The sequence below is a fragment of the Cyanistes caeruleus genome, chromosome 17, assembly GCF_971803275.1.
Source record: "Cyanistes caeruleus chromosome 17, bCyaCae1.hap1.1, whole genome shotgun sequence".
In the NCBI taxonomy this organism is placed as follows: domain Eukaryota; kingdom Metazoa; phylum Chordata; class Aves; order Passeriformes; family Paridae; genus Cyanistes; species Cyanistes caeruleus.
This window is the reverse complement of record NC_141717.1, coordinates 5626504-5648394: the sequence shown is the minus strand read 5'-3', so window position 1 is coordinate 5648394 and position 21891 is coordinate 5626504. Positions and strand designations below refer to the sequence as shown.

At 45.4% G+C, this 21891-nt stretch overlaps 4 protein-coding genes across 18 annotated transcripts in view; 2 read left to right on the top strand and 2 right to left on the bottom strand.

Annotated features, from left to right (window-relative positions):
- The window catches only part of CARHSP1 (calcium regulated heat stable protein 1), a 34374-nt gene extending 25778 nt beyond the window's left edge, over positions 1-8596 (top strand). For all 8 annotated transcript variants that reach the window (XM_086855047.1, XM_086855052.1, XM_086855048.1 and 5 more), the window contains one exon: positions 6884-8596. In XM_086855047.1, coding sequence (XP_086711173.1) covers positions 6884-7046 — 163 coding nt within the window. In that variant the 3' untranslated portion in view covers positions 7047-8596. The remainder of the gene's footprint in view (positions 1-6883) is intronic.
- Positions 8597-9223: 627 nt separating this feature from the next.
- PMM2 (phosphomannomutase 2) lies at positions 9224-16073 on the bottom strand. Its single transcript, XM_086855045.1, has 8 exons — positions 15953-16073; positions 15530-15641; positions 14565-14641; positions 13897-13988; positions 13107-13206; positions 12586-12661; positions 11355-11470; positions 9224-10348 (listed from the first exon to the last, which is right to left on the bottom strand). Exons 1-8 carry the CDS (start codon positions 16016-16018, stop codon positions 10244-10246), a joined length of 744 nt encoding a protein of 247 aa, XP_086711171.1. The 5' UTR covers positions 16019-16073; the 3' UTR covers positions 9224-10243.
- On the top strand, positions 16069-19018 carry TMEM186 (transmembrane protein 186). Its single transcript, XM_023936592.2, has 2 exons — positions 16069-16109; positions 16676-19018. Exons 1-2 carry the CDS (start codon positions 16101-16103, stop codon positions 17411-17413), a joined length of 747 nt encoding a protein of 248 aa, XP_023792360.2. The 5' UTR covers positions 16069-16100; the 3' UTR covers positions 17414-19018.
- Positions 18710-21891, bottom strand: part of ABAT (4-aminobutyrate aminotransferase) — a 50196-nt gene continuing 47014 nt past the window's right edge. For all 8 annotated transcript variants that reach the window (XM_086855035.1, XM_086855037.1, XM_086855034.1 and 5 more), the window contains one exon: positions 18710-20907. In XM_086855035.1, coding sequence (XP_086711161.1) covers positions 20786-20907 — 122 coding nt within the window. In that variant the 3' untranslated portion in view covers positions 18710-20785. The remainder of the gene's footprint in view (positions 20908-21891) is intronic.

The window sequence follows — 21891 nt, the reverse complement described above, 5'->3', positions numbered from 1 at the left end:
GAGGGATGGGGAGCTGGGGAACCTGCAGCAGCAGATCAAGTCTTGTGCATTAGAGCACTGCACCCAGCCTTCTGCTCCCCCAGTGCATTTGGGAGTGGGCACACCATGGAGACTGGTTTGTGCTCCAGGCTTTGGCATTTATCTGGGCTTTGGCCTGAAGCTGTGTACCTGCAAGGGCAAGGCAAGGAGGTGGCTCACCAGAGAGAAGTGACGGATGAATGACCACCCTCTTGGCTTTTTTTAAAGATTTTATTTTGCAAAAGCAGCATATTTAATGAAAGAGGAAAAAACGTGCAGTGCTTGTGGGTTTTCTGCAGTTTGCCAGCACTTGGCTCTGAGAGGGAAAATGCTGCATTGCAGAGAGGCCTTCAGGCTGTTCTTCAGGCTGGATTCCTGACCCTGTGGGTAATGATGGCTCTGGAATTGATGCTGTGCTTCCCCAGGGACCCTGACACACAGCACCCCTGGGTCCCCAGGGAGATGCTGAGCTTCACTTGTGCATTGTGGTGTGATCTCGGGTTATGTCTCCAGTGTCTGTAACTCAGCAGTGCTGAACACTTGAGGGCTCTGGCTGGGCTCCCGGTGGGGATGGTCCCATTCTGCTGCTGCATTCCAGCTGCTGGCTGTGCTGGAGGTGTTCTGGTAGCTGCATCTTCCTGCAGCTGTGTCCCTGCTGCACCCAGGAGCTGGCTCTGAGTTATTTGTGTCCATGGAGAGATCATCTTTTCATGCTCCTTCCTTTCCTCTGATTTTCTGCCAGACCACTGTTTGGTGCAAGCGTTAATGCCACTTCTCCTGGCTTCTCTGTGGTGCTGTTCCTCTGGCAGAGTGGAAATTGGGTTGGAAATTACCTGATAATTCTAAATGATCTGAGACTTGAATCTGAGCTGAGAGAACAAACTTCTCTGGCCTCTGACTTTTCTGTGAACTACCAGCAAAATGCTTCTTGCAGACTGCAGCCAGCTGCTCTGCTTTCTGATTGCCTTCAAAACACTGGATGACTTGTGTGCTTTGGACAGCACATATCCTTCCTGATGTGCTCCCTTTCTAATGCTTTGCAGGGTGAAGTGTCTGGAATAAGTAGATTATCTGGGGCAGGAAGGAGAGGCAGCAGAATTCCAGATCTTTATTGAGAGGGGTTTGCAGCGGAATTCCGGATCTTTCTTGAGAAGGGTTTGGAAATGAATGGAACATGGATAATCCTTTTCCTAAGGGTTCTCCAACCACCCCCCTCCAGCTGGCAAAGAAAACTCACTTTGCAGTGGTGCATGCAGGAGAGTCAGGTTGCTGTGGTCATTATTGCAGCCAAGTCTTCCCAGAATTTTCCCCTAAATGATAAAACTGCCGTGGGTCAGAGCCAAGGCTGGCACTCCATCAGCCAGGCTGTGGGCACTGCAGACAGTGGAGGGTGGGGGCTCTCTGTACTCCCTGGGCACAGGACGTGGCTGCCCTGGGCTTTGCTCTCCAGATCCACAGGAGGTGGGATTGTGATGGCATCCAGGCTGGCACCAGGGTCAGGTGTCTTCTCTGTCTTTGACTCAGCCCACGTAGGCATCCTTGGAAAGCTCTCTCCTGCTCTTCCTCATGGGGTGTGCTGTGCTGCCTGGGCTTCAGTCAGCTGCTGGAAGTAGACCTGGAGCCATCACTGTCCCTGAATGGGGATTCAAACACCATGAGCCAGTGGAGAACTGGGCAAGGGGATGGTGCATCCACGGGACTGGGAGAGAAGTGCAGCTCCAGGGAAGTTTTCTCTGCAACAGCACAGGGCCCAGGGCAATCCTGGAGAGAGCTTGGATATTAACTGCTGGGATTCTTCAGTGCCTGAGCCTCTTTACACTTGTCTGTGACTGGGGAGAGGCAGCCCTGCTCCTGCCAGCCAGCTCCATGAGGTCGCTGCTGGCTTTGCTGGTGGGTGCTGGGGCTGTTGGCTTGCACAGGGATTGCATGGGAGGGCATTTGGGATTAGTAACTCACAATGGTTCTTTCTTCCCTTGTATCTTGCTGTCAGGTTTCTTGAGACAAATGTTGAGGTGTTAAATGAACTTTAAGAAGCCCATGAGGTAATAGAGCCCAGTGACCCATGGAAGTGCTCCATGGTGTCATCCATGGCAGGCCTGGTGACCAGCAAGGCTCAGAATTCACTGGAAACTCTCATTCCAAAATGTTTCCACGTGACTTTGGCTTTGTCCCAAGAGGTTTAACTAGAGCCCTGGAATATGAATAGCAGCTGTGAGAAGAAAGAGCTAGAACATTCCTTATTTAGGTAATTTCCTAATAACCTCCCAGTTCCCTAAAAATAGTGCAGGATAAAATGCTCCACCATACCAGACTGGCGCTGAGCTGGGAAATGGGAGTTGCTGGGTAATCTAAAAACTCAGTCTATTGTGTCTCTCTCTGACATCAGGGAAGCATTTCCTATTTTTAGCTTGAATCTGAAGTTGTTGAAGTGTCTTAAGATTCCTGGGTATGTAGATATTCATTATTTTGAACTGAAAGTGCACTCCAATATTTCAAATAACAGTGGAAACCTCCACGTTCCTCTAGATCAACATTGAATATATATGTCGGGTGAAAGTAAAAAATACAGCTCTAAAATTATTTAATCAATATGTAACATCAAAAAAGGCCATGTTTAACTTCCTTTATCAAATTTTCCAGGTAACTTATATTGTTTACAGAGTGTCTGTTGTATGCTGAGTCTGTTCCAAGAGCTCTGTTTGCTCTCTCTGATCTTTCCCAGTTCGGTTCCTGCCCAGTGCTTAAGGCAATTGCTTCCTGCTGGAGGAGAACCTTCCCCCTGTGGAGGCTCTGCCCCCAGTGCCCCCATCTCCTCACCTCTCCAGTGCCATCATATTGTTCTTTCTGGATGCCACCAGAAGCGCTGCACAGTCTGGATTTGTTTCTGCTTCCAAGCCTCACATGTAGTGGCAGCAGGGCTGCAGTCAGTCTGTGCCTGTCCCAGCAGCAGCTTTTGGTGGCAAACACTGCCCAGGGAACGCTGTTCACTCACAGGTCTAGTCAGGCTGCAGAGCAGGACCTTTGTCCCCTTGCTTTTCCTGTGCTCTGGGGGCAGTGAGCTAATGATCTCATAATTGTTTGGCACCGGGAATAACTAGTGATCACAGATCTGCAGGAGTCAAAAGAATGTCTGATCTGTGGGAGGAAAGTTTAAAGGCCAAAAGCAGAAAATGGAGATGTTTGTGTGACCACACCCCTTGTACACAGCTGTGCTTGGTGGGGTAGGGTCACCTCAACAAGTGAGGAAAGAGAACAAAGTAGGGATCAGATGAAGCCATGCTGGGGTTGAATGAGGTTTTATCACAAGCTCCAGTCAGCTTGGATAAGTAATGAAACCAAGAAAGGATCTGATGCTGTCAGCATAATGCTCAGCCCTGCAAGAAATGCTCTCTAGCAGAGAGAAGTGCACCTTTCTGGGTATTGCTTAGGGCTCTGCAGGTTCTGGGGATAATCTCATCTGTTCAATAGAAGGAACATGAGTATTTAACCTCATGATTCAGCATAAGAAATGTGGGTCAACAAATATTTTGGTTTTTTTCTTTTTCTTTGGAAGACCAGGGGCTACATAGGCAGTGCCCCAAACAGTGACCTCCCAAGGGCTGAGGGATGTGGTGGCTTTCAGTGACAGCTGAGTGTGTCCTGCAGTCTGGGCCTTTGCTTCTCCTCTCCCTGGCTGCAGTGTGCTCTACACTGATCATGTTCTGTGTGTACTGATCCATTTGCTCTTATTTCTTGGAAAACCAGAATCACTTTGTTACCACTGTACCCTGCAACACACATCTTACCACAACCTGTCCAGCTACATGTTCATGTTTCAATTTGAAACAAAATGTATCCTAACAAAACACACATCTTTTATAATGCTCAAGCTGTACTTCTTCCTCACTTGATTTTGAATATTCAAGCGACACCTAATTTATCTCCATTTTTCAGGTGCTTAAAGCTTTTTTGTATTGGTGCTTCAGGAGACTGCAAATCCACTTTCCTTTTGCTTTAACCACATTTACCTACTTCTGCAGATTTCAAATGTTTATTTTACTAACTGTGGCTTATCCTGTTTTACAGGAGGTTTTAAAAAAACCTGTTCCTGTTTGCTAAAAAAAAAGAAAAAAGATGTTTCAGCCAAACCTGAGATCCCTTCCTGGGCAGGGCATCCGTTTGGTGTGGTGGCTGTGCAGTGGTGATGTGTTCCTGCTCCCTGCAGGGGCCTGGGGCTCTGCACTGGGTGCCTGCAGCACCAAGGGGAGATGCTGCTTTCATTTTACTGGGTTTAACTCTATAGCAACTTTTTTTTTTTTTTTAAAGTTTTTTTTTGCAACAAAGGATCAAGGTTCCTCAAGATTCAAGAGATTTAAGTAGGAAAGGTGATGTCATTTTTCTTTTTATATGCCATTCCTATTTTCACTTGTTGTTTGACCCTTTCAACCCTTTCCTGTGTCTCTTCTCAGGGCTTTATGTCCCCTCATCAGGTTCCAGTATATCCTTGCTGCAAATCTGCTGTTGCAGAGTCAGGGTAAACTTCTGGGTCTTTGGTGGGAAATTCCTTTGGCACTGGGAAAGGTAAATTCATTTCTGCTCCTGGAAGGACAGTAAGGGTTGGCTGTGCAATCCCTTCACACCTGAAAGGATCTTAAACCTCTTGGAACTGGGGGAAGCGGGGCATAAACAGAGGCAGTAAGTGGAGAGGACAGGCACAACAAAGGTCAGATGTGGGAGCTCGAAGGGAGCCTGTCCAGTGTGATTCAGGGCTGGCTGACAGGATGGGCTGGAGACTTTGGAAGCAAATAAAGGTCATTTGGATCAGCCTGCGTGGGTTGGAAAGGGCTGTCAGGTCTGATGAAGGAGGCTTTATCTTGATTTTTCTGTAAATATTTCTTCTGCCTTCAATTTACTCCCATTTTCCCAGGCCCTGCTCTGAAGGGTGCAGCTTAGGACATGCCCCCCTGGGTCTGATTGCCCAGTCACAGGCAGCTCTGGAGTAGAGGTATTTCCAGGGAAATAAAGTTTGAAGGACATAAATTTCAAGCCACAGGCCTTGGGAATGCCTTTAACTCCTCATAGCAGGTTTTAGATTCATATTTAGATACAGGAGCATATTCAATATCATGTTGATACAATCAGTTAGCAAACAATGACTTTTCTTTTGAATTTCCCGTGGGAGAAGTCTTGATTTAGGGGTCATTTTTAGCTTCCCTTATACATGCCTGGCCACCCTGTGCTGTCCCTGGGTTTGGGCTGCTCCTGCTTCCCCACAGCCTGGCACCAGCTCCCTGAGCAGCACTTGCAGGGCAGGAGTCAGACAGGAGCCCCAAAGGGGGAAGGGCTGGGGAGAGGCAGTGCTGCAGATGAAGCTGGAGAAGTTTTGCAGAACTGTGAGAAGCAAACTCTGATGAGGGGTTAGGACTGGCAGTAGGGGCCAGTGTATTTACCTCCTATCAGTCCTGCCAGCCTTTCCTGCCATAGAAAAGCCCTAAGAATAACGGGTCACAAAATGAGAGTGGATATAAAGGGCACTGCTAAAATCTGAGATCCCTGCTGTAAGCAGAAACATGGGGTAAATTGCTGGGTGGGGTGAGCATGCTCCCAGAGTAGGCAAATACCAAATTCAGTGGTGCACTACAAACTTCTGACCTAGACCACTTTTTTTTTTTTCTTTCCTGGACCCAAATCTTACCTCCAGTGTAACAGCAGGAGTTCCCAAGCAAGTCACACCAATTAGGCATCCAGCAGAATTTGTTATTAGTGTTGATCTGTTCCCAAATACAGATACTGCTGAGAAACACAGAACCTCCAGTGAGAAATGCAGGGCCTAGGCTGCTGTCAGGGCAGGGGAAGCTGAGCATGGGCTCGTGTTGGTTTATTTAAAGAAAGGTGAAGTGGAATCTTCTTCACTGCCAGAGCCTCATGCCAGAGCAGGAGGGAGGAATCTGCCAGTGCTCACTGGCACATGCTGGGATTTTTATTACAAAGCTCTGATCTCAAACAGAGGGGTGGAGGTGAGGAGGGCTGCTTGCAGCTCTCTGTTTCATCAGCACCTTGTTCTGAAGGGAGAGCCCTTTCTTCAGGCATCTCCCACTGGTTCCAAACACAGCCTCATGTGCAGCAGCAGATGCACAGTGCAGGTCTGCCAGCATCCCTGGGCACCACTCTGGGAGAGGCCAGCCAGGAGCCTCCTGGGAATCTCCCTGAGGGCTGGGTGAGTGTTTCTGCAGGCTAACACATCAGGACAGCAGAACTCTCTTTCTTCACAGCAAGTAATTTTGAAATATTTGATACCATATCTCACTCGGGCTCTTTTTTTATTTCGTACCACAAACTGTGTTATGGTGGAGTAACCTAAGGGTAAAATCTTGCCATTACATGGTACAATTCTTTTTAAGAAAAAAGGAAAAAAAACCACAAACTGAAACCTCAAAAGCTTAAGTGAGAAGGAGGGGAAAAAACGACCAAAAAGATCAACTTTCTTTAGTTTAAAACCCATATCCCCAAAGTCAGTGGCAGCCCTGCCCTCTAGTGCTGTTGCAAGTGAGGTGTTGGTTCACAGTTCTCAGTCCAAGCCTGGGCTCACCTGAGTATTCTTTAAGGCAAATTAGAGTGGGGATTTTTGTGGGGTTCTTTGGGTTTTATTTTGTACTTCTTGTGGTTGGTTAATTTTTTAGGGTGGTGGTGCTGTTTATAGTATTTTCATAGGATTTCACTGCAAGACAACCAAAATCAACCTCATACTTTGACGGATGACAGGCTCTATAAAATCCCTGAAGCACTTTGAGCATGTAAAATAACAATTATGATAAAAATTTCAGTGAGCTGCAGAGGAGAAGGGGTGTTGATGTGATTCATGACTAACTGGAGCTTTCCTCCCCAGCATTGAAGGCGAGTACGTTCCCGTGGCGGGCGACGAGGTCACCTACAAGATGTGCACCATCCCTCCCAAGAACGAGAAGCTGCAGGCAGTGGAGGTGGTGATCACTCACCTGGCCCCTGGCACCAAGCACGAGACGTGGTCGGGGCACGTCATCAGCTCCTGAGGTGTCCCCTGGAACGTGGCTGTTGGGCTCTGCTCAACAACTGGCTGCAGGACCTGGCTGAAGAATATTGTGTGTGAGGAAATACTGCATTGTCAATAAAACAGGCCAAAATGACCGTTTTTTACAGCTGGCCTGATTTAAAAAAAAAAAAAAAAAAAAAAAAGGCAATTCAGATGCTAATGAAAAAAATCTAGCGTAATGTGTTTACAAGAAATGTATTTAAGGAGACCTAGTTTGTGTGCTTGGTGGAGGAGGGGAGGTTTGGGTTTTCTTTTGTCTTGTGAACCGATTCCAGGAAATGCCCAGGGGAGGGGGGAAGAGGTTTCAAGGAGAGCTCTTCTAGTGCAGATGGTCAAGCACAACTCTGAGTCCTGTGTTCCCTTGGGCTGCACTTCTAGGGCTGCAGGACCTTTATTGCTGATAACAGTGCCTGAATGCCCTGGCCCGACAGACAGAGGTGTTCATTGCTGATTTGTTTTCCTCATGGAAGGAAGTTCACAAACAGAGCAGCTGCCACAGGGTGGAAAATCTGCAGCAGGTGGTTGTGCTCCAGTGCCCACCCAGGTGCACCACCACAAATGGTGGGGCTGCACAGGTGTGGAAACTGTGTTGTACTGGTAAAGCTGGGGTTGTTTGTGAATTTACTTAGGTGCCTTGATGGTTGATTAGCAACAGATTTTATAGGCCAGTATTAAAAAAAAAACAAACAAAAAAACAAACAAAACAATCCATCCCAAATTTGAATTTGCTTCAAGGTAAGTGGTAGAATACTGCAGAGCTGTAGTGGATACTTCATAGCCTCTGACTGTGTCTGAATTTTGACAAGGCTGAAGATTTGCCTTCTAGACTGCATACAGCTGGCTGCCATGGTGTGCCACTGGGCAGGCAGGACCCTGCACTGCTGCACAGCAGGTGTGTGCTGCCCAGCTGCTGTGTGTTAAATACTGTGTGAGTTACTCAACAGGCTCAGCTGTCTTGAAGTAAATTCTGCATCTGTTTCCCTGGCAAACTTGCTTGGTAGGATGTGATAGGGCCACCCTTCCCCAGACTCTTCATGCTGTTGTAGTGCTGCTGCTAAATTGGTTTTGTTCCTATTTGCCTTCCACATCTTTTTTTTTTTTTTTTTTTTCCAAATGAAGCATTTTTCTCTGTTATGTTCCTAACAGTGGATTTTTATTGACTTTGCAAATAAAAATAATAAAAAAAGGCACGACTCTTGTTAGTTGTATAGAACAGTGTAGTTTCAGTTGTGTATTTGGAGCTTCCCCAAGGGGTGCTCGCTGTCAGGACCTGTCCTGAGCCTTTCACAGCAGCTGGTCTGTTGCCAGGTGTGATGTGGTGACAGCACAAGGGTGTGGGCTCAGGAACTGCTGTGCTGGCTTGTTTCCCTTAGCTGTACCTGTGTTACACCATGGTGTCATGGGGTTTGGGTTTGGTTTTGTTCTTTATGACCCATAAGCCTTGGTAGTGGTGGGTTTATCACTGTGCAGCTTGTTGGAATATCAGCCCCTGCTTTCTTTACAATAAATGAAACCATTTCAGTGCTTTAATGTGTTTCCAGTCTGCTCCCTGGGTAGCTGGTGCTGAAGAGGATCAGCTTTGAAGGAGTGCAGGTGCCTGCACACGGACCCCTGGCTGGTGACATTCAAAAGTTTAAGGAAATGTTTTCACATCCACTGACTGCAGTTACCAGAGTAAGGCCAGGACATGTCAGAGGAGGCTCCCAAGACAGAGCAACCAGAAATGTTGTGTATGGGGCTGAAAACAAACTTGGCTTTGGTCCTGCACAGGGTATTTTGCCCCAGTAGCTTTGTGCCAGTAGAGCAGGCAGCCCTGCAGTGCAATAACCAAGTCATCAGGTGCAGGCACTGGAGTACACACAGCCCAGCAGCTCGTACCCTGTCTGTCCCTGAAGAGCATTCCTGCACCAGGGATGGCTCTGCTCCTGTCAGCTCCCATTAAAGCAGCAATTAGCTAGGGGAGGTGTGCTAGAAGACAAAACAGTTTTGGTGCACTAGGTGCATTGCAGCTCCCCCTCCTTTTTTTGTAAGCTCTTTCAGGGATTTTGGGTGGTACACAAAGATTCTGTTCTCTGCCTTTTTACTGTGCAAGTATCCCATGGAACAGGCAAGATTCAAATTACTCATTTCTTTCTATAGAAGGCAGCATGCAACAAGTTTGCTTTAAGTATTTTATTTACCAAGATGAAAAACTGAAACAGTATTTTTTCATGATAAAATCAGATTTTATTCTCCTTTAGTAAATCAAACCGTTCATACTCAAGATTACTCTCCTAATACCAGATGAGAAAAGTAATATTAACAGTTACGCAGAGTGTCAGGCATTGACTTGAATTTTAATAGAAACATAATTTAGGTCATTTTTGTAGTGCGAAAAATCTCACTTACCCTTAACCAGGAATCTCAGAAGATGCTCACAAAGTTACAGAAATATATTTTCCTTATGTGCTGATGTTTTTTTAAATAATTTTTACAAATGATTTTTTTAGATTTGGTATGCAAAGGGTGTAGGTACCATGACCTGACTGTGCCTTGGCACCACATCCATCCCTCCCTGAGGAGGGAACTTTGGCACCAGCTGGTCCAGCATTCCCAGGGATGGCAGTCAGGGACTTCTGGTTCAGTACCCTCTTCCCAACCCAAGGAAGAAATAAAACCTTTCCCTTCTACTCATCTTCCAGTTTTAGACAACAAAATCCCAACTTGTCTTATAATTCAAGTTAATTAATTTAGCACAAGCTAAGTATTTAAAAAAAACAACTGCATCTTTTAAAAAACAGCCTCAAGATAAAAAAACAGGGATTAAGCCCTGGAGGCAAATTTTGAGACTGTGAATAAACTAGAGGCAGATTATGCTTCCCCTTCCCTCCCTAAATTATAATTAATTAGTTAAGGAAGTTTACAGGTATCTTAAACACCAAAATATAACCCAACCCAAACCCCACAATCAAGTAAAAAGAAAATAATTTATGTGATTGGAAGCTGAAAGGATGGTGTTAAATGAGCTCTGCTGTGCTCCCCCAGTCAGCAAGGGGTCTTCAATTAAAATATTTCCCTTCACTAATGACTGACCTGCAAAGCACCTGCTATTCATGACCAATTACAAAAAAAAAAATACAGAAGGAAGATGATGTTTCAAGTTTTAACCGTCTTGGAAGTGTGAATTCTTCAAGTCTTTTATTTAAAAAACAGCTCTTCACAGATTCTCCTTGTATCCTGCGGGGATGTGACACTGTGGCCTTCTGTTCTGGAGTCTGTGAAAATTTCATAGTCATTCCCTCCCTGGAAGCAGAAGAGGATTTAATTTTATTTAACATAAAGCATACACACAAAAAAGGACACATGAAGGGAAACAGAGAAATAATGGACTTTTTTCCAAGGGCCTGTAGTGATTAGGCTCAGTGAACAAGAGCACTGCCCCTGTATGAGCACAGGTCCCCCAGATCCATAGCTTCATTCCCCAATTTCTGTTTGCCAAAACTGCTTTCATAGGGCTCAGCATCTTAGCACTGCAACTCTCTGGAAATGCTGCACTGCCACTTAGAGGGTTTAAAATGAACTGCCTCTAAGCTCCGTGCCAGAGGGACATGTGATTAGTTTTGCAGCTGATGTCAGGGGAAAAAAACTTTCATTTCAAGCTTGTCTTTTTCTTATAAAATTTCACCTTTTAAAATTTATGAAGTCCTGTGTGATTTAAGAGTTTTATAACTGTGAGTTCCATTAAAACTAAGCCTGACACTGTTCCTTGGCCATATTCAGACAGCTTTGATTTCAATCAAGTCCTTGTGCTTGCCAGTGCCCTCACAAGCTCCTGCCAGGTCTCTGTTCAGGATTTTTAAAAGGCTCTGAATTGCCCTGCAGAGCTCTGCCCCATGATGAGGGACAAGGGTCTCTGCTCAGTTCCCCAGGTGGAGACAGACACCGTAGTGAGCAAAGGCACAGTGTTAAATAAGACAGGAAATAAATATGTTTAATGAACAGCAGCCAACAAGAAGAATCAATCTACACTGACCAAGCAGGACAATCAGTTCCACACAGTCATGTCACCTAGGTGTTTAACAGAATTACAGAAGTTCAATTTTAAAACAAGCTCTATTAAGGCAGTAACCCTGTGTCCACCTCAGGAAACAGAAGGGAAACATCCCAGCTGCAGCCAGCTAAACACGGACACGCATTTATATCCTGATTTCAGCTCTTGTCAGGATTAAGGTTATAAGGTTAGAACCTACAGTCCTTGAGGTTTAATTACAGCAGTTCTCCAATTAATTTATCAAACAAATGTACTCACTGGCATGGTCTTGTCTCCGAAGAAATAAATAGTCTTGTATCCATCCTTGGCAACAATTCCTAAGCAGTACCTTTTATCCCAGCCATTGGGGAACACATCGATGCTTATCTGCCCTCCTAGGAGAGAGAAGAACCAAGACTTGTTCCATTTTAACAATGTATTTCTGAAGGGAGAGCAAGTGGAAAAAACCTACACTTGGTAAGATTTTAGACAGAGGGAGCTTTGAAGAAGACAAAGAAATGTTGTGAGACCCTGGAGTTAAGTCCTGCAAGTACAGAAAGTGTTTTATAGACATATAGCTGTGATTCAGAGATTATTTATCCATTCAACAAAGTCTGAGCATTTTCCCAAATACTCACTGCTATCCAAATGAAATTTTTAAAAAGAATTATATTTAACCTCTTCCTTTTAGAAAGAAAGGACACGTGAACACAGCCACTGATACATGTACAGCCATAAAATCGTAGACAAAAGACTCTCTAAGGCTTTCAGAGTAGGAAAGGGAAGAAATCAGCCCTTTCAGCACAGCCTAACAGGACAAGAGCTGCTGCTCCAACTCTGAGCCCTTGGCCTTCACCAGTAAGGTGTTGGTGCATGATTCCCAGCTGTAGCAGGTGTCCAAAAGGTTTTTATTTACAACATAAAGGAGAGAGGACAGCTGCACTGCAGTTCACTTTTGCCTTAGTGCTTTGGCACTAATGCCAACCTTACTTTGCAATTCTGAAAAAGGCAGGAGTGTGGTAATACATTAGGAGAGGGTAAAAAAGAAAAACATGCATCAAAAATTATTCCCCCTTATTATATTTTTTTTTTCCTTAAGCTTGCACTCACTTTTGGATTCTTTCCTTCCTCCCACACAATGCAGGTATAGCTGAAGAACCAAGGGCAACTGAACAGCATCGAGGGTGTAGTTCTGATCAAAACTGATTCACAGAAACAACTCTGACTAATCCAAAGCATCTAATATGCTTCAGAATGAGCAGAATCAGTCACACAACTGACATTAAAGGACAATGAACTGATGACAAGAAATTAAATTTTCTTTGTTGATGGATTTCAATTAAAATGTCCCAATAAAAGCCTGAGAGGAAAAAGTCTCAGTCTTGCCTGCCACCACCCCCAGAAAGAGCTGTCACACAAATGAGATGGGATGTCACAACCATAAGAGAGTATGACTTAAATGAAATTTAAATTAATTGATGTTTTAAATGACATTCTTTTAAAATATTACCTATAGAAAATGTGAGGCCTTTGCCTGCAAATTCTCTTTGTAGATCAGCTACAAATTTCTCTCTTATATGCTCCTTCTGTTAAGAAAAGAAAACGAAACCAAACATTAGTTATATGCTGTGTTGAATTACCAATGAAAAGATAACCTAAAAACACCTCTTAAAAAGAATGGTTTTACTGACTTGATTGGACTCAGGCTGGTTATACTATAGAGTGCAGGGTTTTACCTAGGACAGTTTTTTAGAAACTCCATGTATAGAAGCAGGATGTTCAGTATCCTGGGTTATTGGGTTAAAAACATGAGCCAAACCCACCCTTCTGCAAGTAATATTTGCTATTCCAACCAAGAAAAAACCCCACTGTATATTCCCTGAAGTCTGAATGAGGATATTAGTTAAACCACATGGAAAGGATTAAAATGAAAAGAAATGACACAAATTATAAATGTTTTTTAAAAATCATAACCTGGCCATAACTGCCTCCTCCAGGAGAGCTGTGTACTTTTCAGGAGTTGTAACTCACTTTATCAAATTCACAGAACTCAAGTCTTTCTTCCTGGCTGCAGCTTCTTCCAATGGGGGACACATTTAACATCCCGTTTCGGAACTCAATGAAGGTGCCTCTGCAAGGGAATCGATGAACAAGACAGAAGATAGGTGAGAAAATTGCTCAAAACACTAAATATCACAATACATTTCCATTTAATTCTAAAGGCAGTGGGAATCAGCTGTCTCAGTGTATGCATAAACCCCAAGCACACAGAACTCTGGCACCAGTAAGTCTTTTGGACTTTGAATCTGGCAATCACTACATCATCCTTACTGACTTTTAAAAGTACGATTTGGTTTAACAAGTGTGACTGGAGCATCCCATCAACCTCAGAGTCTGACAGGCCAGGTTGTCAGTTTTGGGGTGAAGCTGCAAAATTCACAGCAATGTGGGCAGTGTCCTGCCCTGCCTGCCATGGTGCATTTCAGTGTCTGAGGCAGCTGCAGCTCACACATCACACAGAGCTGGTCTGGCTGCACCTCACAAACACTACGCTGCTGAATTCCAAATGTGGCAAGGGAACACTCCTACTTCAAAACTGAATCTCCTCCCCTCTGTCATAAAAGTGCTAAATCAGTATTTCAAACCCTGTGCTCCAGCTGGGAACTTCTCTTTGTATGTGTGGATGGAACCCTGTTTCATACACCCAGTGCTGTTCCGTAAGCAGAAATTACTCATTTTTCTGCCAAGCACCCTGAGCTGAGCTTTATATCCCACACAGAGAACAGAGCCACACTGTGTGCACATGTCTGTGTGCACATACCTCTTCTTTGGCAGTTTAATCTTTGCAATGTAACTCAGGCAGTAGTTGATGATATCTTGAAGGATGTCCTCACCGAGGTGGCCCTGAATGCTCTAACAAAACAAACACCATTCAACCAAGCATCGAAATTTGAGATTCTAAAAGTAAGGCACGTGGAAAACACAAACACTGGGTAATCAGGCATGGTTAACACCACAGAGAAACAAACACTCCTTCAATCAGCAACATCAGCTGATGCTCACATGGTACTAACTAAAGGCCCTCATTTTTCTTTTTGTTCACTTCATAACACCAAATTGTCCTTCAATATGATTCCTACTTGTACCTGCTTCAAAAGGAAACTGTGTGCCACAGGCAGCAGCCCTAAACAAAAAGCTGCATTTAATGTCTGTTATAGCCAAGCATGAAGAAATGGAGCTTGTTCCTGCAGTAAACTGAAACTGCTGGTCAAGGCAGCAAATTCAGCCAGGATTTCATTTAAATGTTTACTCTCCATTATTTATGTTAAACATTACATGCCAAATGAATGATCCATTAACAGGGCCAACATACGAAAGCAGCAGAAATTTCAGTCTTTGGAAGGGTGATTACAAAGGACTACACTGTACAAATAAATCAAAACCCTGTTTAGAATTTTTTTTTTCCACTACTGGAAATTTCATGCTTACCTGCTTGCTCAAGAACTTCCCATCTTTGTATGCTACCAGGCCGTTTTCTGGGAACACGTAGTCATATTTTTCAATCACTGCAAACAAGCAAAAAGACAGCAGCTCATCATTTCCCCTACATGCTTAAAGCAGAATTGTCTTAAATGTTAAATAGGTTAAAATACAGCAAACATTACCTCCTAAAGCATGAAAGTTTCAGCAGCATAGCATCAAGCACAAGATTAATGCCAGTCCCATTTCTCACCTCAGATCACATAAAGTCATTTGTTTGACTTACATGTGGTTTTACTTAGAGGCATATGACTTTGCATTAAATGTAAAGAAATGACCAAACACCTCAAATACTGCAAACACCTGGCACATGGCCTGGCTAGACAGCAAGTGAAATACTGCCCTTTGAGGTTTGTTTCCTCAATGTCACTGATCTTCAGCAGATGTCTGGGCGTTGTGAGTCTCAGCACAACACAAGATGATATGGTTTACTGGAGACCACTCGGAAGGCAAACTCTGAGCTGTCAAGGCACTACAGGAGGCTGTCAGTGGCACTGATTAAGTAAAGACCATTAAGAATAAAGGCCTAAAGCAATAGTCCATGGCTTCATCACAACCCCACAGTGAACAAAATCAGGGGCTGGAGGGATGTGCTCGACAGCTGAGCAGCCCCCACCTGTAAGTCACACACACGACTCCACTGTCCACAGCGGTGCGGAAAAGCCCTCCCAAGGGTCCGTCACCAAGGCAGGATTTCACCATCAGTAACAATCGCTTAATTCGACATCGAGATAGCTGTACAGTGCCAACAGGCTGCGATTTCCAAATGCCGGGAAGTCGCTCCCCACAGCCTGAGTGCAACGCACCAGCAGCGGGAAGACAACTAAAAGCAAGGGAAGAGGGGGATGAACGGGGCCCCGCTCGAGCTCCACGGCTTCCCCGCGGGCCCCGGATTGCATCAGCCCGGCCCTTACCGTCCTCGCCCAGCTGCTCGCGGATCTTGGCCAAGTCCGAGCCGCCCACCACTCCCACCTTCACCTTCTGCCGCAGCCGCTGCACGAACGCCGCCATCTCCGCCGAGATTTTCTGGGGTCCAAAACAGAGCCGTCAGATTTGCCAGAGGCCAGCGCCTCCATGCCGCAACAATCAGCCCAACCCCGCGGCACCGGGCGGGTCTTTAAGCGGCGTTAAATGTGTTAAGTGCGCCCATGGAGCCCGCGGCGTGAGGCACACACCGGGCCCCGCGGGCGGGCCGCGATCCGGGCCCAGGGGTGCGATCCGGGCCCAGGGGTGCGATCCGGGCCGAGGGGTGCGATCCGGGCCCAGGGGTGCGATCCGGGCCCAGGGGTGCGATCCCGGGCGCTCCCCGCGGGCCCGCAGCCCCGTCCCGCACTCGCCTGCCGCGGGGCCGTGAGGGTGCCATCCACGTCGAACAGGCAGAGCGCTGCGGGCGGCGGCGCCATGGCCGGGGCTGGCGGGGCCGCGCCTCCCGGCGGGCCGCGCGCGGGGCGGGCGCAGGCGCAGGCGCGGTGAGGCGGCGCGGCCATGGCGGCGGTGAGGGCCGGGGTGCAGGGTGGGCTGTTCCCTATTCCCCTCCTTGTCCCCTTTCACCGTCTCCTGCCCTTTCCCGTCCCCCATCCCTGTCGCCATCCCGTCGCGGGCCGCTCGGTGGCGGGTCCTTGCACTGCCACGCGCGGGTTGCAGCATGGCGGGGACAGCGCGGAACTTCTCCTTTTCTCTTCAGTTCTGCTCGTTCCTCGTGCTCTCCTCCCCTTTATCGTGCTTTGTCCGCTTTTCTTTTCTGTTTCCCTAAAATCGCTGTATAAGTGGTCATAACGAGTGGCCGGTTTCTCCAGGTGGAAGCAGCTTTCACTGAGCATTGCAGAGGGAGCGGCCGGGGTGTGTGAGGGTCGGTCCCTGGGCTCACTGACAGCAGCCGGCTTAGCAGGGCTTTCCCTCTGCAGGGACAAACACAAACACTTTCCTGTCAGAACACTGCTTTAAGGTTTAAACACCGGTTTAAGGTTACACTGAGCTGAGGCTTGGCGCCGAGCTCTGAGCTCACTGGTTGGGTTTTAAAGAGGACTCAAATGATGACCTGTGGGGATCTTACCTTACAGGCGTGGCTCTGCACAGCGAGGACTAAAGTCTGCACAGCACCAGCTTCTGCGAGATGTCTACGGAAGGAGCTCTGGACAAGGCCATGGAGAAGGGAAGACACTCGTCTGCCCTGGATTTTTGGTTCGTGGGAGTGTTTGCAGTCACGAATCCAGCGAGTTGGTGGTGTCAGTAATGACCTCAGGAGACTGCAAGAGCCGTCTGTGTGTCTGTACCACTCGGCCTCTGCTGCTGTGGTCCAGCAGAAGGCTGTGGACAGGAGGACAGAAGAGTTCAAACTGGTCTACAGGTTCCCAGGGATAAAATACTGCAGGGTCCTGTCGAGACTGAAGCTGCTGCAGACTGCCACCTCCATGATCATGCTGCCTCCTATCTGCTACCTCTACCTGCAGGGCCAGGTGTCTCAGAATGTCCTCTTCTACACAACTGGCATCGCTGTCTTCGCTGGGGCAATGTTGTATGCTATGAGCTACTTTTTCAGAAGAATTATTGGATTAATCTACTTAAGCGAAACTGGACAAACTGTCAGAGTGGCCCACTTGACATTTTGGGGAAGACGTAATGATATTTACTGTCCCATAGAGACAGTGGTGACTTTGGATGAGGTTGGAGATAGCAAGGATGAGCTACTTCACCAGTTCAAACGGTCTAACAGTACAGATACTTTGTACTTTACAATTAAGTATGGCCAGATTGTAGACAAAGAGAAATTTACTCAAATATTTGGAGAACTTGTGTGACACAGCAGCTCATTTCCAGTGATTTTCCATGTTGCATGCTCATTGTGCTTATTGTTCCATGAGGCTTTAGTTTACCAAACTGCACATCTCTGTCCTTTTCCTGTGGAAAGCCTGCTGTAAGTGCACCCAGTGTAGAAAGTCACAGTGGTGAAGCACAGCCCACTGGATTAAAGGTCTTGCAGCTTGTGTACGGTGTGAGGAGTGTCTGTTCCATGTCAGATTCAGTAATATCACAGCATTCCAAGCCTAAACTGTCCTTTGAATGTGCCATGGGAGGCCAAATTAATGGGGCTGACCCTGGCTGTTTCAGTTGGCCTCTTTGGTTGTTAAGAAGCATGAGAAAGCTCTTGAAATGAAATGCAGGACCTGCCAGAGCATCCCCACTTCAAACTCAGTGTTTCTTTTAGCTAATTTCAGGTTGGCTAGGAAGCCTCTGGAAATAAAAGCTGGTCTGGTACATCCATGTGATGGGTACTGCTGAATCTCAGAGAGAGGCATGCTCACGTGTTCATGCAGTTGAGGGTGCTGGGAAGGTGTGTGGGCTGTCCTGGCCTCAGGAGGGCCCTCGAGGATGGAACTGGGCAAAACAAGGATGTGTGCTACAAAGGACACTGGCAGCTCAGCTGCCTAGTTAAAGGCTGGGACAATATTTCAGGAGTGTCTTGCAAAAATTTCCATTAATTATTCACGGCAACAGGAAAAGTAGCACCTGTCTCCATGAAGGACTGTGGTCTTATTCCACAGTACTGGTATGACTTCTCCTTTTCCAAAACCTCAGTAGAAATGAGGACTTTAAACCCAAGAAAGAACCAAACCTATCATGTATAAAATGTAACGCATTTTTTGAATTGTCAGAAACAAGATAACTCCATACAACCCTCTCCCAGTTCTAACTTCATCTGAAACTGGAAAAGAAACTGACTCTCACCACTAATCTGGAGTGTTCTTTCCCTTTTACTTCCTCATGTGTAGTGAAACCTCTTTTGTGGCAGATCAGCAAAGGCAGTTAAGTAAAATTGCCATTTAAATGCACAGGGTAACCTTGAATTACTATTTCTCATATTGAATTTTTCCTACTGGGGTTCTGTGAGTTTAAATTTTGTCTGACACTGTGTAGCATGGCATTATCAAAAGAAATCCAAATGTTCCTTGGCAAAAACACCATGGCAGCAAAATACAGTGGGCTGTGCAGGTACACAGTTTTTTGGAGGTTTAGCTTCATCAGAATGTATTTAATACGCACTAATGGTTCAGTTTAGGCATGTACTGGGTGTAAAATGAAAAGCTCTGGAGAAGTTCAATTATAAATATTTTATTTAAGAATATTGATTACACGATTGATGTCATTTGTTATGAATCTGTGTACAGTTACTAGTTACACCATGAAGTGTACTTAAGTATTTGTTTAAACATTTATTTGGCACTGTCCACAGTATGCTGTAAACAATATTAACTTTATATGCTTCAGCTGCAGTGCTTTCTATGTATTCTCTAATGATTTCATCAACATGTTGTACACAATTATATAGTTACTGAGTGTCAGTAAAAATTATAAAAACACCTAGAGTAGTCATAATAAAAGTGAAGATGTGGTAAGACTTCAAATTACTGGACCTTTGCTTCTGTAAAAGTACAAGACTTGCTAGAGACATTCACTAAAACTACTGCACTGATATGTTGAACAAACTAATTCCCAAAATGCTGTCAAATCCAGATCTTGGTTTGACTTTCCTTTTACTGATAATACACTTATGAGGACAGCGATGAGAATGAAGTTTTGTTGAACACCAATTTTTACTGGTCCTTCCCCCAGATTTCTACAACCTCTGTTCAAAAACCTTCTCAGGTTCTGCCCAGCTGGCACCAGAATTCTGCTTTCTGCAGAGGCTTACAGAAATCCCACTGGGTTTAAGCTGGCAGAAGTGATTGTGCTGGAGTTTCCCAATACCACTATTTTAAAATGGGGAAACCATGATTAACACTTCTCAAAGCAGGTAAGGAACCTTTTCACATTTTGGTAGCTGTATTAAACATGTAAATCTTTTAACTTCTCTGTCTCTTATTATGTACTTAAAAACTCTGGTCAGGTCCTGAAAGGGCAACTGTAAATGTCCATTGTGGTCCCTGTTTTTTGGTGCACAACGAAAAGTTAAACTTAGTAAACAATATCCAGATGCTCACCAGGGAAAAGAAAAAGAAAGGCACCAGATCTAGTTCAAGTCAGCCTTCAGCAAACAGTAAAGAGACATCCAAAACAATTTTCTGAAGAGAAACAAATAAATGAACTCTTGACACATTTTTTGATCATGTGGCTTTCTAGAAGATCTCTGACATTATCGATGACTTAGAATATACTATTAGAACAAAAATAGATTACTTTGCATTATAAATGTGCAGTCAGGACTAGTCCTTCACTGTAGTGGCTCTGATACCAGAAAATGGCATTTCTGCTTTAGTTTTACAAAATACCTCAAGTATTTGTGTAGAAGTTACAATAGATAAGTTAATGGCTATTGTGTGTTCTGGGAAAATGGGAAAATAATCTGGAATCATTCTAGATTGCTGGCAGAAGTGGAAGAATGTGCTTTGCATGGTTCTCAAGTAAGCTTTGTCAAATTACATACTTCAGGGTAGGGTTTTCTCTGTACAAGTCTGCTTGTAAGAGAAGTCAAAAGTTTTAAAACCCATCCATGATGAGGACAAAAGGACAATGGCTTCAGTGCCACTTGCAGCTCTGTAGGTGTGGCTGAGGGCACCAGTGAAGCAGTGAGTGCAGGCTGGGCAGAGCTGACAGTGCCCTGATGCAGTTGGTGTGGCAGATGCCTGTACTCGAAGGAATAAAGCTGGAAATTATTCTGTAAAATACTGTGCTTGGCAGTGGTGGAAAGCAGAGCTTTCCTTGAAACACTGATTTTATTCCAGCTGCCATTAGAGAACGGCACTCTGTGTGGCAGGTGTGTGGCTCTGAGCGTTTGGCCACACTTGTTGCTGCTTCTGGACGCAAATCTACCAGGGTCACCTGTGGAAACAGACTGTACCAGGCCCTGCTCAGACACTGGAGAGTCAGGGACATGTCTGTAGGGAGGACTCTGCAGTTAACATGGCCCAGGCCAGAAGAGGGAGGTTCTAGGGAATGCACCAGGCCACATTTTCTAGGGAATGCACAGTGAGGGACAGCTGCATGTACCTGCTGGTGACCAGTGCCAATGCTCTGCCTGGGGCGCGTGTGCATGGAGCAGCTTGCCTTGGGCAGGATTACAGACAGAACACAAACCTCAGTTTATGACTTTACACTTATCCTGTAAGTAGAGAAGACATGAATTAATGCAAACTAATTTCATAATCAGCTGTTCAGTGCGAGGGAACTGCTTTTTACTTGAAGTTTGCTAAGATGTCACTGAAAATGTTCAGAAAGAGGTGCGCGTGGTGATCCTTGAAGATCAGTGTTGGACGAAAACGGATGGATCTGTCTCCACAGCCTCCCAGAACAACACCTGAAATGAGAACAGAATAGGTCCTCTAGTAATTTCTATCTTTGTCAAATATCCTGAAAAATTCAGGTCTCTGAATGAGGATACCCTCACTGTGGAAGGCCAACAGAAGCTCCCCAAATCCTGCTAGCCACACCATGATACAGCATTGTGGTGTGAATGGCCTCAAGCTTCACTGCAGCTTAGAAAAACACTGTGGGTGCCTGGAGCTGGTCTATAAAACACTTGGAGTATTGTATCTTGATAGCAATTACAAGAATCCATCCAGCACAGAGCTCAAACATCATCTGAAATTTCAGAGCTGCAGTACTCTCCTGGTCAAGTATCTTGGTGCCAGAGGTTTCTTTGCATTGGTTTTTAAACTAATTAGTTTTTAATGACAAGAAGTTTAAATGTCTCAGTGCCTGGAAACCTCTCCCTGCAGTGCTTTAAATGCACTTTTTAGCCCAAAATCAATTCTTAGAGATGTTTGAGCAGTGAGAACCCATATAACTAAGCTAAGCTTACCCTGCCTCAAAGCAGAGCCTTGGTTTCCCATGAAACAAACCATTTGCCTTCTCTTCCTGCTGGCTTAGTTTCCAAGAACAAAAAATTGTGTCTTTTACACTCCAAAATTTTGGTTTCACCACAGTTTAGATGCACCCTGCCTGCCTCTTTCAAGAGACAGGAGTAACAGCAAAAACAGACAGCAGCAAACACAGGGCCCACACAGTTGAGTTCAAAGAGAATGTTAGGTGTGGATCCCAAAGTTCCCCTCTTGATACCTGGGGCCTGTCTGCAGCTGTTGACAGTTCTGTGGGACAAGAGGGATGTCACTGTAGATCTGGGCCCATTTTAAGCACTTGTATTTCATCATTAGGTAATCCTAGGTATAGGAATTACGTGTTTATAAAACTCATTGTTTTTCTTCCCTGTGCTTTCCTGAGTGACATTAACTTTCTTCTAACTTTCCCATTTCTAGAAGCAAGCCACATCCATGGGCACCTA

Bases quoted from the DNA above. Each gene is read 5' to 3' on its own strand.
- PMM2 (XM_086855045.1), bottom strand. From the start codon at position 16,018: ATGGCGCCGCCGCCCGCAGCGCTCTGCCTGTTCGACGTGGATGGCACC. The intron at 11,471-12,585 runs GTAATATTTTAA...TCTCTCTCCTAG, and splicing joins AGGCCTCACATTTTCTATAG to GAGGGCAGATAAGCATCGAT. The intron at 10,349-11,354 runs GTGAGTACATTT...TTCTGCTTCCAG, and splicing joins TCGGAGACAAGACCATGCCA to GGAGGGAATGACTATGAAAT.